The following is a 19,342-nucleotide window of genomic DNA, read 5'->3' on the forward strand; positions in this document are numbered from 1 at the left end:
CCTCATCTGAGTTTTGAAGGAAGCCTCCAGAAAAAAATATTTCCTCATTCTGTAAACAAGACTTAGACAAATGCTAATTCTTGATTTGAAAAAAAGAAGTGTATATACAAGCTCGTAGTAACAGTTTCTTTACAAAGCTGTACTACCTGCAGGTTTTGGAGCAGGGACTTGGCAGTTCTGGTGTTGGCACGTTTGAAGGGCTGTGTTTCACCCATACTTGGAAGGCGGCCGAGGTGGAGGTGCAGGCACGGAAGCACTGGCCGTGGGGCAGACTGAGGAGCTCCCCCTGGGAGATCATAGAATCATAGCAAGTCCTGAGCTGGAAGGGACCCGCAGGGATCATGGAGCCCCACTCCCACCCCTGCTCAGGACACCCCAAATTCACACCGTGTCTCTGAGGGCCTTGTCCAAGTGCTTCTGGAATATCGCCAGCCTTGGTGTCGTGGTGCCTCCCTGGGGAGCCTGTGCCAGGGCTCCACCACCCTCTGGGGCAAGAGCCTTTCCCTAATGCCCAGCCTGACCCTCCCTGGCACATCTCCCTGCCGTTCCCTTGGGTCCTGGCGTTGGTCACCAGAGAGCAGAGACCAGCCCTGCCCCTCCTCCTCCCCTCGGGAGGGAGCTGCAGAGCGCCATGGGGCTGCCCTCGGCCTCCTCTGCTCCAGCTGAACAAACCCAGGGACTTCAGCCGCTCCTCGTACGGTTTCCCCTCTAACGCTTCCCCAGCTCCGTGGCCTCCTCTGGACACTCTCTGGTAGCTTTATACCCTCCATGTCCTGCGGCGCCCAACACTGCCCACAGCGCTCGGGGTGAGGCCGCCCCAGCGCGGGGCAGAGCGGGACAGTCCCCCCCCTCGCCTGGCTGCGATGCAGGGCTTGATGCCCCCCAGGGCACGGCTGGCCCTCTGGGCTGCCAGGGCACACTGTTGGCTCGGGTTCAACTTGCCGTCGGCCAGAGCCCCCAGGTCCCTGCAGAGCTGCTCCCCAGCCCCTCGCTCCCCAGGCTGTCTGTACAGCCAGGGCTGCCGCGCCCTAGGTGTAAAATCTGGCACTTGCCCTTGTTAAATTTCACATGGTTTGTGGTTGTCCAGATCCCTCTGCAGGCCCTCCCTGCCCTTGCGAGTGTGAACAGCTCCTCCCAATTTTGTGTTGTCAGCAAACTTAATTAGTATTCCTTCCAAGTCATTTACAAAGAGATTAAAGAGTACCGGCCCCAGGATGGATCCCTGTGGAACCCCGCTAGTGACTGGCCGCCAGCCTGATGTAACCCCATTTACTATGACCCTTTGAGCCCGACCCATCAGCCCCTTGCTCACCCGCTGCATTACGTGTGCTGGACACTTTGTCCAGGAGGAGACTGTGAGGGACAGTATCAAAAGCTTTACTGAAATCCAAAAAGATCACATCGACTGGTTTCCCTTGGTCAGCTGGGTGAGTGACCTTGTCACAGAAGGAAATCAAGTTTGTTAGGCAGGACTTTCCACTCCTGAACCCGTGCTGGCTATGACCAATGACTGTGTTGTCTTTCAGGTGTTTTTCAATAACTCCCAGAGTAATCTCCATAATTTTGCCAGGCACCGCAGTGAGACTGATGGGCCTGTAGTTACCAGGGGCATGGCTGTTGTCCTTCTAGAAGATGCCAGCCAAGCTAGAGAAGGAGGGGCACTGGAATGGGATGCAAACCCCAGACAGCAATGGGGACTATAAACTGGGGTGAGGATGCTGGGCAGCTAGAGCGTGGGTATCTCTGAGCCGGGCAGAGCCCCAGGCTGTGGCGGAGCCCTGCCGTGGGTGCAGCTCTGGGAGCACCTCGGGGGTGTCGCCCCTGCCCTGAGCTGCAGGGTGAGGAGCTGTCTGCGGGCATTCTTTCTCCAGTAACTCAAGTGACAAAGTAATAGAGGAGGGTGTAGAGCTGCTTACCCAGGTGATGGTAGTGGTCCTACCTTCTTTGTAAGCGTTTAAGAAAAAACCCTGAAGGAATTACTTAGAATGGCCCTGCAGTATCATTAACAGTAAAGAGCTTAAAATGCCAGTTGCAGAGCTACCTCAGTTGTGCGCACCTGATAAGTAATTGCAAGAGTGTCTCTTCCTATCCTCAGTTTACTGCATGCCATTAAATTACGTTAGATTTTAAGTAGCAATGGCTAGACCGTGACCTTCTCGGCTGTGGTCACGCTGAGGTAGGGTCATGTACCAGAGGTGACGTTCAACTGTGGATACCCAAATGTGCACTGAGGTTGTACAGGGGTAACCCCTTCACACAACTCTTCTTTCTTTAAATAATGACTTTGTGCCCCCAAAGCACAGCTCTGTCAGGTGCGGGGGGGAGCACTTCTCCCCTCTGTAGATCAGATGCCAGGGTTGCTTTGCTTACAACAACATGAAGACCGTTAAGAGTAGTGGTTCCCTTGCAAAGCACCTGGTGCAACCTGCCCGGCACCGTCCTGCTGTGGGGGAGAGGGCAGACCCACACTGGAATGGAGCAGTAAATCCCCTTCCCCTCTGCTCTCACCCCCTCCTTGCCGTCCTCTCGTGTGCTTCACTGCTCTCGGCTTCTCAACAACTGAGGCAGAGGGTTTGCTGCCAAGCCTCTTATTACAAAATCTTTGAACAACTTGGATCAAGTCTATCAGGTTGTTCATGTAGGCAGACTGTGGATAACATAACTGATTTTTTCTGGATGGGCAGACTGATTTCAAGTTCCATAGGCAACCTTATTTTCACTATTTCTTAACTGTAGAACACTTTCAGGTTTGAACAGTGTTCCTCTGCCATGGCTGATGTGTAGCGTCTGTTTCATGTCAGTAGAAGATGACCCTGTCTCAGTGACAGGGAATTCCAGAATGCTTTAGCCAAAAAAATCTCACTGTGGCTATCATCAGAGTCTCTTGAATCGCATAACAAGAGCTAGAAGTTGGATGTCAGTTAATATCAGATACAGAAACAGAAGGAGCAGCCTTATCTGGGCTATGGCTGTTTGGCTATGCACTTGTAAAAGATTTAATTCTTCAAAGTATTTGCAATTTCTGTAAGTCTGAATGCTTTAGGACCACAAATGCTGAATTGATTTGTACATATTTCACAGTTCACAAGGCAACTAAAGGTCATGTTTTGATATTTTGATTACGTTATTAATTTAAAAAAAAACAAACCCAAGTGATCCTGAATATGAGAGAACAAGGCTCAAGTTCTTCTTCTGCCTTGCTGGCTCAACATCTGAAAATGATGCCCTCACTGCTGTGCCCTCACTGCCCTCTGAGAGACCTGTCTTGCTGCTTGCCGAGCCGGCCGGCTCTGTGGCGCGGGGCCGTGTCCTCTGCCAGCTCCTGCCGCAGCTCCAGCGGACCCGCACCCTCTCTGCCCTGCGGCACGCTGGGCTCAGGGCACCACCACTGCAGGGGCACTCTCCTTCGCCCTGTCCCCTTAACAGACAAGGACCTATAGGAATAGAAAGAGATTAACCTTCTATTTTTTCACCACTTCTATATTTGTACTTAACTGTGTTGGAGCATCTTACTCAGTTACCAGTATCCCAAAACCCAACTTCTAGTTGTGGTTTCCTTTACCTATTTTTATGTATCCGGAAATTGAGAAAAATGTCCAACCTTGTAAAAAACATGGTGCTGCTCCAGGTGCAAATTCAGTGTTTATGTGGTCTTGTATATGATCTTTAACCTCTGGCAACTGTGAGTTTTCAACTCTGAAGTATTTATTACTCATTATTATGCACTGTTTGTTCTTTCATAACAGTAGAAAACTAGTAAAAGGTAATGAAGCAGAGCCAATTTGCTTTTAGTTGGAGGGTATTTATTATATGAAAGGATATAACTAATATTCAGGTATGTTTTTGTGGTTTAATCTGCAAGGAATGCCAGGAAGGCCTCTCACTGCTATTAAGCCAGTGCTGTTTCCTCATTAAAAAATGGCATATAAAATTTTTTTTTAAATACCTGCTCTGACTTCAAGCTATCAAGGATTTGAATGTGAACAACAGCAACAAAAAAACCCAAAACCCGCTTGTGTCCTGCATATCAGTTCAGAGTCTGGAAATGTTTTCTGTTGTAGCTGCTGCAGCACAGTAAAGTAGTTCTCCAGTGTTTTCTCAAGGCAGGACTCCACATTTGAGGCTGCTACTCATCGTTCATAAATGGGAGATGGCTTATGCCTAGAATCCTATTTGAATCCATTTATTTAACTTTTTTCTTACCAGTTTATTAGTTTTATTAACTGTGTAAGAGATCTTGATGAAGCAAACGGTTGTAGCAGTTAAAATGAATAACGCAATGTGCCAGCGCGTTTTTGCTGTGTTCGCAATATGCAGTTACTGGATGTGTTGTGTTGTGAAACAATAAGAGTTGGATTTGTTTGCTTTACCAGATTAAATAGTTACAACTGTTTTCCGATTATGGTAATTTCGTAGAGCTCTCCGAGTAGATAAGATCAGGACTTGGAAGCCAAAACTGATCTGGAGCACTAAAGCACATGGAGAGTTGGGACTGCATGTTGTTGAGGGACCACAAGTGAGCTCTGTTAAGAAGTTAGACTTCACAGGCTGTGTTTGGTTAATATTTATCTCCAGGATAGTGAAGAAAATGAACCAACCAGTTAAACTTCATAAAGGTGCTTGATTATTAGTTTGTTGCTAACGGACTCTGTGATTGCAGGCTGCAGGTGGTCCCTTAGGGCTTTGGGTGTCACACCTCTGTTCCAGACATAAGCGGCTGGTGTTCTGCAGGACGGTGTGTTTCTTAAAGTAATTGTAAATTAGACACGCTGCAAAAAGATGAGCAGAGTGGACATGTCAGTCCCCGCAGACAGCGAGCACTCGGGTGGTGTGGGCTGGCGCAAGACCACTGTGGCCCCACCGTGCGCAGCTTGTGGCTCATGACGCTGCTGTGAAGCACAGCTCGCTGCCGAGCCTGTGCCTGAAGCTAGCTGGTTCAACAACACGTTGTCTTTAGGGACAAAGGGGCATCTGTACAGGGACGCTTGTTTCCGTTCGGCCATGTTGCCCCATGCCGTGACCCCACGTCAGAGCCTCCCCTGCGCCACGGGCAGGACGGCACGCACCGCAGCCCGGGCTGTGTGCCCGCGTCGGTCAGAGCACCCAGGGAACTGCGCAGGTACCAGTCCCACCGCCCGCGGTTCGGTAGAGTTGAACGCCTTTAAACATAGAGAAGTTGTTTTGGGCTTCGGTCTTCACAGCTTAGTGTGGCTCTTAAGTTTCTGTTTAACAGTTCTTGCTGAAATTTAAACATTTAGACTTTCTGGAAGTTGAAACCTCTCTCATGAATGTTGGTAGTTGTAGCCGAAATCCACTTCTTGTATGTTCAAAACCACTTTAGAGATGTGTCCTGTTCAGTGCTATGTTTGGTCAAGATGCTTAAGAAGAACTTTCTCAGCAAAACTTTCTCTTAATTGCTTGTAAATCTATAAAATCAGCTAGTATTAATGTAAGCTTTATAGTTACATCAAGTATATATCAAAGGAAAAGTATGTGCGTGTCCCAGTTGGGTACAGTCGCTTGGGTTCCAGGTATTTTTCTTTTTTAGCCATCTGTACTGTGGTTTGCTTTTCCCTGCCCCGCCCCCAGTTGCACATTCCACTGGGTCCATCTGTAGCTCATCCTCAGTCCTGGCTGCTGATGGCCTGTTTTTAAAGCAAGATTGTTCCATATCATAGTTAGGCAGAGACTGGCATTAATGAGCTGAAGCGCACGAAGATCCAGAAACATGTCTGTGGGAGGGAGTATTTACTTTCTTCCTTTATATAGTAACCCTTGTCAGTAGCCTACCTCAGAATGCTTCACCAAGCAGGTCGGTGTCAAGATTTGTTTCGATGATGGGGAAGCTGAGGTACAGAAGAGGAAGTGACTTGTCTGAAATCACTCAGAAACCAGCAGCCATTGCCTCCTTTTTGCGAGTCTAACCTAGCTTAGATTAGCAATGCTGTAATTTACTGAATTTACCACGTGGTCTGTAAATAGTAGTACGCTGTATACCCGTTGGCTGTGGTGTTTGTGAACGGCTGCCAGGCTTCCCCGTGCCCCAGCTGGCGCTGGGCTCGCTGCCCTTCGGCCGCCGCCTCCCCGGCTGGCGCGGTGGGCTCCGCACCGGTGCGCTGCGATGGAGGGTGCTGCCTCGCGGCCCCGAGCGCCTGCCCCAGGCTCTGGTGGAGAGCCGTGTCCGGGGGCGCCCCTGAGGAGCGACGGGCTGCCAGCCCGTGACAAGACCTGGCTGTCGACTCGCCGCTGGAGCCCGATGGGCGCGTGGGGCACGTGCGCTGACGAGCCCTTCCAGCAGAGATGGGCAGTGTCGCCCGCCGGTGCTGGTGGGTCGTGGGCGGACTTGCTGCCAGCCCCCCCCTGCTTCCCTTCCCTGAGCTGACCAGCTGCGTTGCTGCCATGAGGAGGTGGCCGTTAACAGCAGGGATGCAGTGCTGTTTGCCTTTTGCTCGATGGAAAGCTGCTGCATTTCAGATTTTGCTAATCTTTAATTAATTGTATTTAAGCTTGATTTTTCTAATGAGATTATTTGCATGGTCAGGAATGAGGAATTTTGCACCCTGTCATCAGATCAGATGACAATTTCTTTCTACCGTGGTTTGAAATAAACATTTTGAAAGACTTTTTTACAATAAAGTTAGTCACTGTTGATTCGCATAATCGAAAGCATGACTGCAAGGGCTTATTGTGTTTATCCCTTTTCAGAGTTCCAGGGTACCAGCAGCAAGGAAATGAGTACGAAAGGAGAGCTATCCCTGTTACTTTTTCAGTTCATCTCCATTGCAGTGTGTCGAAGTTAGCAATCTTTACCGTAATCGTGCCCATCTGCACCTCTGCCTGCCATCCATCCCCAGCATGAGAAGGGGGGGATGCTGTGGCCCCCGCCTGGTAGAGAGCCCCGACCCGCCGGTGCCAGAGCCTGCGCAGAGAGGAGTTGATTTATTATTCTGGTCGAAGCAGCTCATGGAAACCAGGCCGTTCTTCCTCTGAATGGCCGTGTGGACAACGCGGCCTTTGTGCTGGCCGGGACTGCCGCGTGCCACCGAGTCAAAAATAACAGGGGATCCTATTTCGGGTCTTTAACATGTTATTTACCCACTATGCTTGCACCAGCGCGTACGTGATTATTTCAGACTTTCACCTTTTTAAAAAGTTGAAATAGTTCTGTAGCTTGTGTCCCTCAATTCACAAGATAATAAGAGATGATATTGAGTCCCTACAACCTGTATTTCAACAGAGGGATGTTTGTAGTTGTGTTGTTCACAATGCTGACTATAGTTAACGCAGAGAAAATTTATTAGGATAAAATAACATTGAATGTGTGTTTAATGCAGCAGCAAATTTATAAATACTGTGTATTTGGTTTGGTGCGCGACCAAAAAAGCATAGGTTCTATGCTCTTTAGCGTGATAGTTGCATCCTAGTGCTGCCTGTTTAGTATTTAAGATACTTGCATTATACAAGACTAACACTTGAAGTAGGATGATGGATTTACATGCCTTGTGTTAGATACGTTTGTGTCTGTATGTGTGTCTAATGTGTGATACCATAGTGTGTGTGTTATTTAAATACTTTGTAAATAAGATACTCCGTAAATAAATATATGCAATGTGACAGCTGATCAGCATTCTGCCACGAGCTCTTCCGAGATGTTTTGTAACAGTGGAAAGAACCACTTCACAAATTAATTCAGGTGTTTGAACTTTTCCAACTGCCAGACAAGGAGATGTTTTGATCATCTTAACGGTGTCAGGTGCTCTTTGAGGCGAGTTGGAAGAGGTGTTATGTATTTGCTATCAATGCCTGGGAACTAATCCAGGGTTTAAAAATGACAATATTAGATAAAAATATTTGTGATAATTATTGTGTATTGTGTCTTTCATGTGCGTAACAAACGATGCTCCCCTTATTGCTTATTACTGTTCTGCCAGTTACGTCTCCGACCAGCTGATTGTCCTCCTAAGAGATGTGTCATGCCTGGGTTTGCGTCACTTGTGCTGTGTGGTAATAGCTGCAGATACAACTTTAATACTCCCTCGTCTCTTTCAGGTTGTACATGCACACAAGCCCCACTTCATGGCTTTACACTGTCAAGAATTCGGAGGAAAAAACTATGAAGCTTCCATGTCTCACGTGGACAAGTTTGTTAAGTAAGTAACTGGACAGTTATAATGTGGCATATAGCTCTAAGCAGGGGTCGTCGGATGTGTCAAGTATCTAAGCTTTGGCTGTTTTTCAACTTCAGCGTGACATACGACCTTGCAGAAGGACGGGACTAGGCAAGTGTGTAGGTTTTGCATTATTTAAGGAATCGGGAAAAGTAACAAACGTCTCCCCTGGCCGTGTCCTGGCAAGGTAACTCTGCAAGACAGGGACTATAGATCTCCCTCCCGTATCGTCGCCGAGCTGAGGCTCACCGCGGCCGGCCATCAAACGACTTCGCCTTTGGGCAGCGCCCTCGGGCCGCGGCGCGCAGCCGCGCCCGCTGCCCCCCGCGGGCGGCGCCGGCTCCCGGGGCGCGGGAGGGGCCGCGAGGGCGGCGCTGGGGCCGCGAGCGCGGCGAGCTTCAACCCCAGCGCCGCCGCGGGAGGGGACGGGGTTACGTCTGCGGGTGGGCGCGCGCGGGCTGAGGCGCGGGGGAGCCCCGAGGCACGAGCGCCTTCCGCCTGCGTGACGCGGCGCCCACGCGCACACCTTCCGCAGCAGCGGCGGCTTTCGCTTCAGCCGCCGGCGGGGCCTGACCGCAGGGCTGCGTCTGCCCGCGCACCGGGACGGCCCCGCGCGCCCGCGTCCGACCCGGGGAACGGCCGCCCGTCCGCGTGTCCGTCCGTCCGTCCGTCCATGTGTCCGGCTGCCGGGGTAGGGCCGGCCCCGCCGCGGGCCTGCGCCTGGGGTGGGGGGGGGGGGCGGAGCTGCCCCGCCCCCTCCGGAGCGCCCCGCCCCGCGGCGGTGCGGCAGCGCCCCCTGCTGGCGGCGGGAGGCGCATCCTCCCTCGCTCCGCTCCCGCCCGGTGTCCGTCCGTCCGTCCGTCCTGCCCGCCCGGCGAAGGACGCGCCCCGCGGCGAGCGGCTCCCCGGGAGCACCGAGCGTTGGCACGGGCATCTCTGCGCGGTGGCGGCGCGGGGCTCTTCCTGCTGCACCGCGGCTCACCCGAGCACCGGGGCGCTGTGGCCTTCATCCTCCCTTTCCCCCCTTCGGACGCACCCCGCACCGCCACGCACAGCTCGTGAGTGAGGGTCTCTTCACAACCCTGCTTTTGGAGACCCTGCTCTCCGCTGAGGCAAAAAGCTGTTCTCACCCTGCGATGAGCTGACTACGCCTGCCAGCAGACGGACAGGGCTCAGCAAGGTGGAGCTGTAAAGTTGAGGCTACAGGGCCTTTAGCATGAGTTGCCCGATTTTATGGAATTTCGTGGTCTTCAGAGTCTTGAGTCCTTCATAGCTGTGTCCAAATGGCGCTTAAGAATTCAGTGACTCACGCTGAAAGTGTAGGTGATGTGGCCAACCCCAAAGCTTGCAGGCAGGAAACCTTCATCGCTGAGATCCGCGCCAAAATGAGATGGAGGCCTGCACCTCCCTTGGGTGGTTTTGGGGACATTGCAGCACAGAGAATGATGCTGTAAAGCAGTGTAGTATCTTTGCACCTGCCTTTATATTTTCAATCTCTTTTTTTCTCTTTTAGAGAACTGTTATCAAGTGATGCGATGAAAGACTACAACAGAGCTCGAGTTTACCTGGATGAGAACTATAAATCGCAGGAACATTTTACGGTAAATTTCTTCCACATGTTTAGTTCAACAGATGGTGAATTTCTTCTGTTAAACTGTTCAGGGCTTTTTGATTGGTGTGAAGGCGTGAGCTGTCTCCATCACGACGAGGATTACATCTTTACTAGGAGTGTTTACTTTGTAGGATGTGTAAATGCTGATTTCACAGAAGTACACCCACTTCAAAATGAGAACGTCAGAATGCAGAGAAAGGCTTTTCTTTTGTTTAAAATGATTGTCTGAGGTTTTTTTTCTCTAACAATTAACCACCTTGGTGGACCAGAATTACCTTCCATTCAAGAAAGGTGTTGCTGCCTGACAGCCCGAGGTGGTGCCAGCCCTGCGGCGTGATTAGCTGGCGCAGGGCTTGGCAAGCGTTCAAGACTTGCGTTACGACTCTCTAGAGCCGATCACAGGCTCCCTTGCCTGTGGGGTTGTGAGGAGAGCCAGAGCACAAGTTTCCACTCGTATGCAAGTGATGTTTAGGTAAATGTAAAAGCACGTGTGCGGAGTCGCCGCTTGCGTGGAGCAGAAGCGACTGTGTGGTTGTTGCCGTGACCGTACAACGTGTGAACAGGTCTGCTGATTATTTAGGTGATTACTGCTAGTTTGTAGAAGAAAGAGCAGTCCTTCAGAGGTCAGTTGGTGGCATCTCCTGTCTCTCCAGGACAGCAGCAGCTTCCTTGTCCCCCAGGGTACTGCTCAGAGGCAGCTGGCGGCTCCGAGGAGCCCTTTCGCTGGGCTCCCGGGTGCCTCCTGGGGTTCTGCTCCCAGTGCGTGAGCTGGTGCTGCCCCACAGCCGAAGGCAGCAACTGGGACATGTGGGGAAAAACCAACACACACACCCCCCAGCACGCATATAAATCCCGGCTAGGTAGCGTATAACCTAGGGGAATAAAAACCTGGGAAGATTTTTACTTATTTGTGTTTTTAATGACTCTGGCTAGAAGCCCAGGTAATGTGGAACTGGAGGAGAGATTTCAGGATGTTTTTTTTTCTTTCTCATCAAAGAGGAGAAAACCAAGTTTATCAGCTTTACTGAGCCCTAGTGGGACAAATCTTGCATCAGGAGCGTTAAAACCGTATGCTGAAGGCATTCAGTAAGCCCTGGTAGATGAAGGGCAGTAGGACAGAACCATGTTTTAGAGTCCCTTACAGCTCAGAACTGCCTCTGGAGGAGCCTGCTCACTGACGAGGACTTCGCAGGGGTCCCGTCACAGGGCTGTAGTGGACCTGCAACAAGCACCCCCTGATATGGTGCTCTGCCTAACCTGGTCTGCTTTCAGCAGAGGGTCGGACCAGATCATCTCCAGAGGTCCCTTCTCACCTAGGCTCTTCTGTGACTATGGGGAAAAAGGGATAATCATCTGCGATCTTCCTTTAGGAAACAGTACAGAAGACTAATGCAACCTATAACAAAATACCTATGACTTTTTTTTCAAGATAGTCACAATATGGTATTGAAGTTGTTTTATTTAACATGAGATACATTTGTTTTTGATGCCACTACAGTGATAAAAAGGCTCTTAAAGAGATTGACAGCAATCCTAGGCGTAGAGCATGTGCTGTTTGTCTCCAAAGAACTTTCTATTTTGCAAAATTCCTAGTTCAAGAAATAACGTGGTTTCTTGTTTCACATGCTAGCATTATTTTCTAGGTGGTATGTTTTGTTGCAGTATTCCCCAGCTACCTTTGTAATTCTCCGTTTTCTGTCATAAATACTACTTTGCATATCTTTTTCTTTTCATCCTGTATTTACTAAAGTTAGGCCTTCCTGGAAAAAGAAATTCTGTCAACATATTCAGTCCATAAAGGGAGGCGGGGGAAAAGGCTGCTTGTACAAATATTATTTTCCATGGAAAATAGTCTAACCAAACACGTGCTTTTGTTATTTGATTAAATTGCTCTCTGTTGATCTAGTAACTGTAAAGATATAAAACAGGTTTGCGAAGGTGTTTGACGTAGTCCCACGTGACAGGCTGTTTGTAAATAACACTACACGTTAGAGCGGTGTTGGGCGGCTAGGAAACGGCTCCGTGGAGACGATCACAGGAGGGAGGGCGGTCCCTGTAGGTGCCCCCAGATCCCTTCAGGTGTAGGCTTATCTGTATTAGTAGCCTGGCAGCGAGTGTAAAAGCTTTGCTGATAGAATCAACAATTAACGAAGTTAACGGGAAATAACGATGAGCGCAGTACCAGGGTGTGCTGGTATGGTGTCTCCAGTAGAGAGGGGACTCCCTGCCTGGGAAGCAGCAGTTCTGGAAGGGATTTAGAGGTCATGTTGGGCAAACTAGAAACGAGCTCCCGTTGCAGTGCTGTAGCTCAGGAAGGAAAGCCGTCCTTGAAAGCGTCGCTAGTGGAGGAGGAGTGTAACAAAGATGGTGGTTGTGTCTCTGCGCACAGGGACAGCGAAGGCAGCATGGGTGTTCTGCCGTCCAGTTCTTGCATCAGAACTTCTAAAACCATAATGAAAAGTTAGAGGTGATTCGTAGAGTGATATTTCTGGCTTTTTTCTCTCTGTCATTTTTCCAGCCCATAAGAACCTTTTAGGGCTGAATAAATTCAGTGTGGGAAAGGGAAAGAAACAAAAGATGAGCGATGATTTAATTACGCTTTATGTTGCTATCATCGAGAGAAAATGCTGTGTGCTAGAAGAATATTTTATACCTTCCTTGTTAGACTTTTAGTCATAGTGGCTTGAAACCAAAGCTGGAAAACCTAGAAAAGAGAGAGGATGCACCTTCATATTGACCTTCTTAAACTTGTGACTTCTTCTAGTCTAGTTTTTGGCACTTTGTGCCGACAGTCCTCATGCATAGTTCCTGAGACTACTGTTGTGAATCAAAGATTCATATAAATGATTTTTACACACGTGACTTGAACTGGCAGTTCTCCAGCTTCTCTATTCAGTCTTTGTGGGCATGTAACTTACACGTTGGTTCTGAACAGGGACTTCACCACTGCGGTGCGTCCATTTAGGGTAAAGTTTTAGTCTTATCTCCAGTGTGGTTTGGCTCACACAATGTTACGCGTCTCCCTGTTTCCTCATTAGTTCTGTTTGATTACAAAGTTCTTTAACTTCTGTGGGCTTTTTTCCATCCCTTCTAAGGCACAGAATTGGCAGCAGATGGTAGCCTTGCAATTATTATATTACTACCTCTCGGTCTTTGAAATACAAACATTTATACTATATATTGTTGTATAGTGCTATTTTCTTTAGAAATGGAGAAGCCCAAGTAGTTGCAGTTTGGCTAACCTTTACCCCCTGCTGCTTTCTTATCCCCTTTTACAAGCAGTTCTGGCATCGCTTCTTCTGTAAGGCTCTCCTTTGCTTGGCCCCTGCAAAGCTAATTCAGATTTTACTGCTCATAGTTAGTCCGTGTGGCTACGTTAGACCTCAGAAAGTGTTTTCAGTAGCCCGTCCCCTCAGCATATAGCCTCTCCCAGTTTAAGGCAACCCAGGATGCATGTTTTACCTGAGCTTTGTGGGATAAAAGAACGATGTGACAACGAGGTGTCTCCCGTGGAATGATTTGGTTTTAAAAGCTCTAATAACTTGCTATGTATTAACAAGGATCAAAATGGTTTCCTTTACATCATCCCAGATGCAAATAAAGTTTAATGCCAGGTATTTGCCATTTATGGTCATGTATACCAAATCTGGTACAAAGCAGACTGGTTTTAGGTTTGGGATTTGTGGGGAGAGAGGGGGAGGCGTCACGACTAGGGGGAAAACTGTGGTTCCATTGGTTTTGTTTTGCCGTAGCGATAGGATGAAGCTGTGAGGGAATTTGTTCCACTCAAAACTCACTAAATGACACGCGCAATGCAAACCCAGCCCGCAGGATGAGCGGCGAGGGTGCAGCCTGGGGGGATGTGGTAGATGCCGCTGGCCCTCTGACAGCTTGTGGTAGGTCTCTGGTCCCGGTGGGACGGTCACCTCGCAGTCTCTAAGGGAAGGGTTGAGATGGAGAGTCAGGTCTTGGCAGTGAGTCTTGACCTATGGCTTTGCTTAAGGCAAGCGTTACGAGCCTTTGCAGCCGCGGTTTCACGGGGAGTGCGGGGCAGCGCGCACGAGTACGTGGATGGAGCGGGTCATATCATGCTTCAGAGATGCACGCTTTTATAAAATTTTAAAATGATCTGAAGATTAATCTCTTGGAAGAAAGCTGCTACATTAGAGCTAATGCTTATCGGGTCTGGGAAGATGACAGCGTCAGAGTTAAGAGCTCCCAACGGTTATGGATGAGGTTTGTGGGTGACAACCTTTGCAACGGTAATGACGGCTTCCCGGAAGTTTCAGATTAACTAAACAGGCTGTTCCAGTTATGACTGGAAATACTGATGGGAAACTGGTGTGGACAAACTGACACATGTGCCAGCCAGAAATGTTCAGATACTCCGACACCTTGACAATGGTTTTTAAAATCCAGCCTCCTGTAAACCTATGTTTAAAACCATTATACTTTTTTGTCATATAAAATGTAATCTAGAAGGTGGATCATAGTTTCTGTTAGAGAATGTAAAATTAGCAAAGAGAGAAGACAAATATAAGATGACTGAAACAGGTAAAAGTCTGAGAATCTGAGCAATTCAGTACAATTGTTTTATTTCTTTGTGAGTGTACCTAATGGACTTCACTCTCAATAAAGCAGGGCTTTGCAGTTGTATTGATTTTTCCCAATGTCCTAGCATTTTTCCCAATGTCCTAGCATTTACATTCTCGGTTAATTTTACTGTACTTGGTATATTTCAGTGGGTAAATTATAAATCTTGATGCTTTTTCTGTGTGAAGAGTTACTCAAAAATAGTTGGGTTTGATGAATTTTTACCTGTTGATACTTCTCAAATAGCCTAAGATAATTGTGAGTAAGGTGCTTTTATGCTCCAATAAGAGCATTCATACCGAAGCTGAATAGCAGCCAGAACGAAGTGGATGTTTTCATCAAATCTATAATTATTTTTACTTGAAAACGTGTCAGTATAATCAGTGACACTTTTTATTGTAATTAGATCAAAGCTAGTTTTGCGTGGTGCCCTGTATTTATTGACTTCTGGAATATTCAGTTAAGGTTTTATATTGTTTACCAGGTGCTTTTTTTCTTTGATTGTTAAAAGAACGCAGAAGAAACCCCTGCATAGCTTAAAACATACTTGCTGTGCTGAACATGTGGTTTCAGTAGGTTGAGAGAGAATCTCTGTTGTGTAAGTCAAATCCTGAGGACTCCCAGCAAACCAGGTCTCTGAGAGCAAGCTTGTCACCAGCTCACACCTCGAGTTTTTAGGGATCATGTTGGGAGTTGTGTGGTCATTACAGCTTTTAGCTGATTTGCAGAAGCATCTGCACAGCGGGGTAGTTGCTTTACTTCTCAGTATAGATTTATTTTAAAAAAATAAACAGAATCCTCAATTGCCTGTCTGCTTGCTCAGCCCAATAGATAAACTGGCAATGAAAAAAATGCTGTTGGGCTATACATCTGATGTGCTGAAGTTTCAGCTTGCTCCTCCTAGGAAGGATGTATTGCATGGTAATTAGTTCATTACATAGTGGATTTTTTTTCAAATTAAAAACCAAAAAGACAGATACTTTTCAAAACTAGCATTTCTGACATTAGGAAGATGTGTTTAAACACCACCGACGCCATAAACCGCAAAGATTATTTTGCAAATAAATTGAAAGGAGGGAGGGTGCTGTGCTCACATGGCTGCCTGCCTCCAAGCTCAAGTATTGAGGGAATCGCTGAAATGAATCTTCCCTTAAAGAACCACCCCAGAAATGGAAAACGGTAGATTATTAATGGCAAATACAGCAGGTAATAGTCCATTTTTCTGACAGGCTTTATTCCCCCACCCCCTGCCAAATGTGTGGTTGGGTTACGGAGGCAGAGATGCTTGCCTTGCCAAAGATCACAAAGGTATCAGTCCGTCAGGAGCGTGTGTGTGTCTCCTGATGGGCAGGTCTCACTCGGGCTGCCATCACCCCACCTCTTTAAGGGGCACGAAGCCCTGGTGTGTAGGGGAACTGCATGTCCCTGGGGCTGCCTGTCTGTCCCCTGCACCCCGTCCACTCCCATTCGGAGGTGTCCCCATCCAGCCCAGCTCCCGTCTCCCTGCGCCGACGCTGTGCGTCACTATCCCGGGAGCAGGGCAGGAACAGGCAGCTGCAGAGGTGCAGTGGCCACAAGAATGCATGAATCCGTGCATTGCCAGAATGCGTACAAAATGGTTATGCCTCTTTGCCCCCAATGGTTTTTACTTGATTCCATGTGTTCTCTACCAGTAGTTTTTAGATGTAAAATGGCTCCTAAACTAAGCCAAATACAGCTTGGGTTGGCATACAGTAGGGTCTAGGAGAGACCTTTGCTCAAGTCATTATCCTTAATAACAGTAGCCTGGGCTAGCACGACTGGGAGGGCTCCAGTGGGGAGTAGTGGTCCTAAAAATAGAGATGGACAACATCTTATTCAAGTGTGTTATTTTACCTTAAAATTATATCTGCTCATTACTGAGAGAATAGTAAAGTTAATTTTTGTTAGATTAATGATATTTGAGTAATATTTTTGGTTGAGCTGAGTTCGAATAATTGGCCATTAATTGAAAAAGGAAATTGAATTGAATTTATCTTGTACATAAATCCTGTCATAGTTATTAATGGGTCTTAGAAAATAACGGCCTGTTCCCAGAAATGAATGGTGTACACTGATTCTTCTGAGCTTATTAGCTGTGGCAGTTTAGAGTTTTGTTAAATAAAAAAGATGATTTAGGAAGAGAGATGTAATTGAATTGAATATTGGGGGAATTCACATGCCTGATTAGTTCTCAGCTCATTTCTCCATTAACAATTTTAAGGAATTTTCAGTTTTTGCAGAAAGGCAGATTTTCCCCAGGAGGTGGAGCTGAAGCACCAGTCTGCATTGCTGGGGCCGCCTGGCCTTGCAGCCCCTGTGCCCACCGGGCGCTTTTTGGAGGCGGCTGCCGTGCCACCGCGCTGTGACTGTGGATGCACGCTTAAGCGTGCACGGCCGGCGGGCTGCGGATGCACGCGCAAGCAGACACCAGAATGTCCTTCTCTGTGGTCCCGGTTGAGACAAGTGCAGCTTTCGGGGCTCTGGGAAGGCAAAGAGAAGGGGTTCTGGTGCAGCTGGGATGTTGGTAATAGTCTTAAATTTGTAGCTGTATGTATCAATGTGGCCCTCTGCTGAGCGGGAGATTTTGGAGTATGTCTTCTTGCCAGGCTTATTCTTTACTGTAGTCTTGGTTTGAATTTTCTTCTGCTAATTACATGACCCTGTTTCCACCTTCTCCTTTTTCCCCTCATTTCCTTCCCATGGGATTTTATTTTGTACTTGAGTTTGGTTTTCTAATTATATCTTTGAAAAATATGCCAAGCTAGAGAAGTAGGATTTCATTTCTGGTCTTAGGCCGTAGCATCATATAAAATGACATTTCCCTGGTACTGAATGCACGTCTTCGTGTTGGTATGATTACAGCCTTGGCAGCTTTTAATTTCCCTCTGTTGGCACTGCTGTGGGGTGGTCTGTGGGGCTCGACAGCCCTCCTCACTGATGGTTGCGGTGCAAGAGGTTATGGGACCAGGACACTCCTTCCCATGTTCAGCTCCAGAGATCTCATACTTTTGGGACTTCCTGGGGACTCCTGCCCCAGTCTTCAGAAGGCCTGGCCTTATTTCAGACTCCCTACAAGCAATGCTGTTTGGTATGCAGCGTGGGGTTCCTGCAGTGCGCAGCAAGGTGAGAAGGTGGCAGAAGCAGTGTCTAGCAGAGATGCTGTACCTGGCGGGATGTGTGGGGACAGGGCTGTTCTGCAAGGGAAGGCCATGCCACAAGAGAAGCCAAGGGAGTGTCACCTGGCCATGCAGGCTCTCTCCTGAAATTAACTCTTACGAGTTTCATCCAGGGAATGATCTTGGATGAAGAAAAGTCCGCTGACTCCTTTCTAAGAAGCACATATGAAAAACCTACGAGTATTTTGTCATTACCAGCCTCCACACGTCACTTCTAATCAAATGTTTCCCTCTGCCTCACTGCCTTTTACTTTGTTGTTATTTGTTTTTCAGAAAGGAGTTAGTATAAGCATGTTTAAATAAGTAACAACTTTTTAAAGGCATCTTCTTATGAGAGTTCTTTGGGATTTTTTTCTCTTGGCGTTCAAGCACGTAGGAACGTGTGTAACACTGGTGGGCTGTGAGAGGATGCCCAGGGAGGTATGAAGTGTCCCATGGAATGTGAGGCAAACGTCTGCATGGCGAGCCTCTGAGAGACGCTGCGGAGCGGAGCACTCTGTTTGTGTTGGTGCTTGCTACTTGAACGCTTACTTAATTTTTACGTTCTGCTAATTCCACTTCCTAGGTGAGACTAAAAGTAATAAGAGAATGTGAAAAATATGTTAGTCTTCCCTATTGACACCCCTAAAATGCTGGAAGTGAATCTATAGCCACGCACAGAAGTGCCTCTGGTGAGTTGTAGCGGTAGAAAAAGCAAAATGGAAAAATCGGGATTTAAACTCTGTACGGAAATACAAGTGATGCAAAGCCAGGTGAAGCCTCGTAGTGGCAGTGTTTTTCAGCTATTAGATTTGTTGCCACACTTGGTGGGAGTACCGGGCGAGACGTTGTTGCTTCTGCATGTTTTCCAGCAGCCTCCTTCCTCATCTTGCTCATCGTAATACAGAATCGCTTTCCTTTAGAGCCTCCTGGTTTTTGAGGGTTCTTGTTAAAATACATGGTTGGGAGCTTTTTGAAACCTGCATCAAAGTTTGACCTCTTCGTTAGCTTTTATGGTTTTTTAATTGGAAAAAAATGAGTTCATGAAGTGAGCTGGCGAATGTAGAACTTAATCCTGCTGCTTCTGACAAAGTCATGAAAAAAACGGTTGTATGAGTATTGTCATTCTGTGACATGGACATATATTTACAACCACCTGAAATGAAATCTCCCACTTAATTTCTTAAGGAACTAAGTCGGCTGTCAGGTAATCGCTTCCAATCTCTTCTGGATGGGAAATGGGATCTGAAAGGTGTTGCCACAGCAGTACCTTCCTCCAGTTTTGACTTGCCTTTTTTTTGTATGCATTTTTTGAAACAAATCTATAAGACATCTATAGAGTTCTTCTTGCTGTGATGAATTTCATGGCTTATCTTCTGCCTGTTTTTTGACACTTCTTTATAGCTGGAAGAGGAGAAATAATTACAAAACAGTGAGAAATTTCACAGATCAGTAGCCCAATAATGCAGTCTTGGGTCAATTTCTGTTGTTTACAGATGTGGTAGTGCTGAGGAAATGGGTGATAGAGCAGCTTCTTTATGCATAGAATCCTTGTACTGTTTGTATTAGCTATGGATTTACAATTTGTATGGAACTGCATTTTCTGTGGGCTGTGGATTTTATATTCAGATTTTCATGCTGCAGTCATGCAACAGACTACATGTTTAGAAAAAATGTGAGATTACTTGTAAAGAATAATTACAACATGGTTTTGTCGAAACCCATACATCTGAAAATCAGCTGAAGCATTTGAAACTGAATTGTAGACCATAGTATCTGAACACAAGGGGAAA

General features: G+C 47.5%; 1 protein-coding gene across 3 annotated transcripts in view; it reads left to right on the forward strand.

Moving 5' to 3' along the window:
* Positions 1-19,342, forward strand: part of INPP5A (inositol polyphosphate-5-phosphatase A) — a 254,812-nt gene that overhangs the window by 69,122 nt on the left and 166,348 nt on the right. For all 3 annotated transcript variants that reach the window (XM_075107881.1, XM_075107879.1, XM_075107882.1), the window contains 2 exons: positions 8,050-8,150; positions 9,682-9,769. In XM_075107881.1, coding sequence (XP_074963982.1) covers positions 8,050-8,150; positions 9,682-9,769 — 189 coding nt within the window. The remainder of the gene's footprint in view (positions 1-8,049; positions 8,151-9,681; positions 9,770-19,342) is intronic.

Source organism: Phalacrocorax aristotelis, chromosome 12 (assembly GCF_949628215.1).
Source record: "Phalacrocorax aristotelis chromosome 12, bGulAri2.1, whole genome shotgun sequence".
Classification (NCBI taxonomy): Eukaryota; Metazoa; Chordata; class Aves; order Suliformes; family Phalacrocoracidae; genus Phalacrocorax; species Phalacrocorax aristotelis.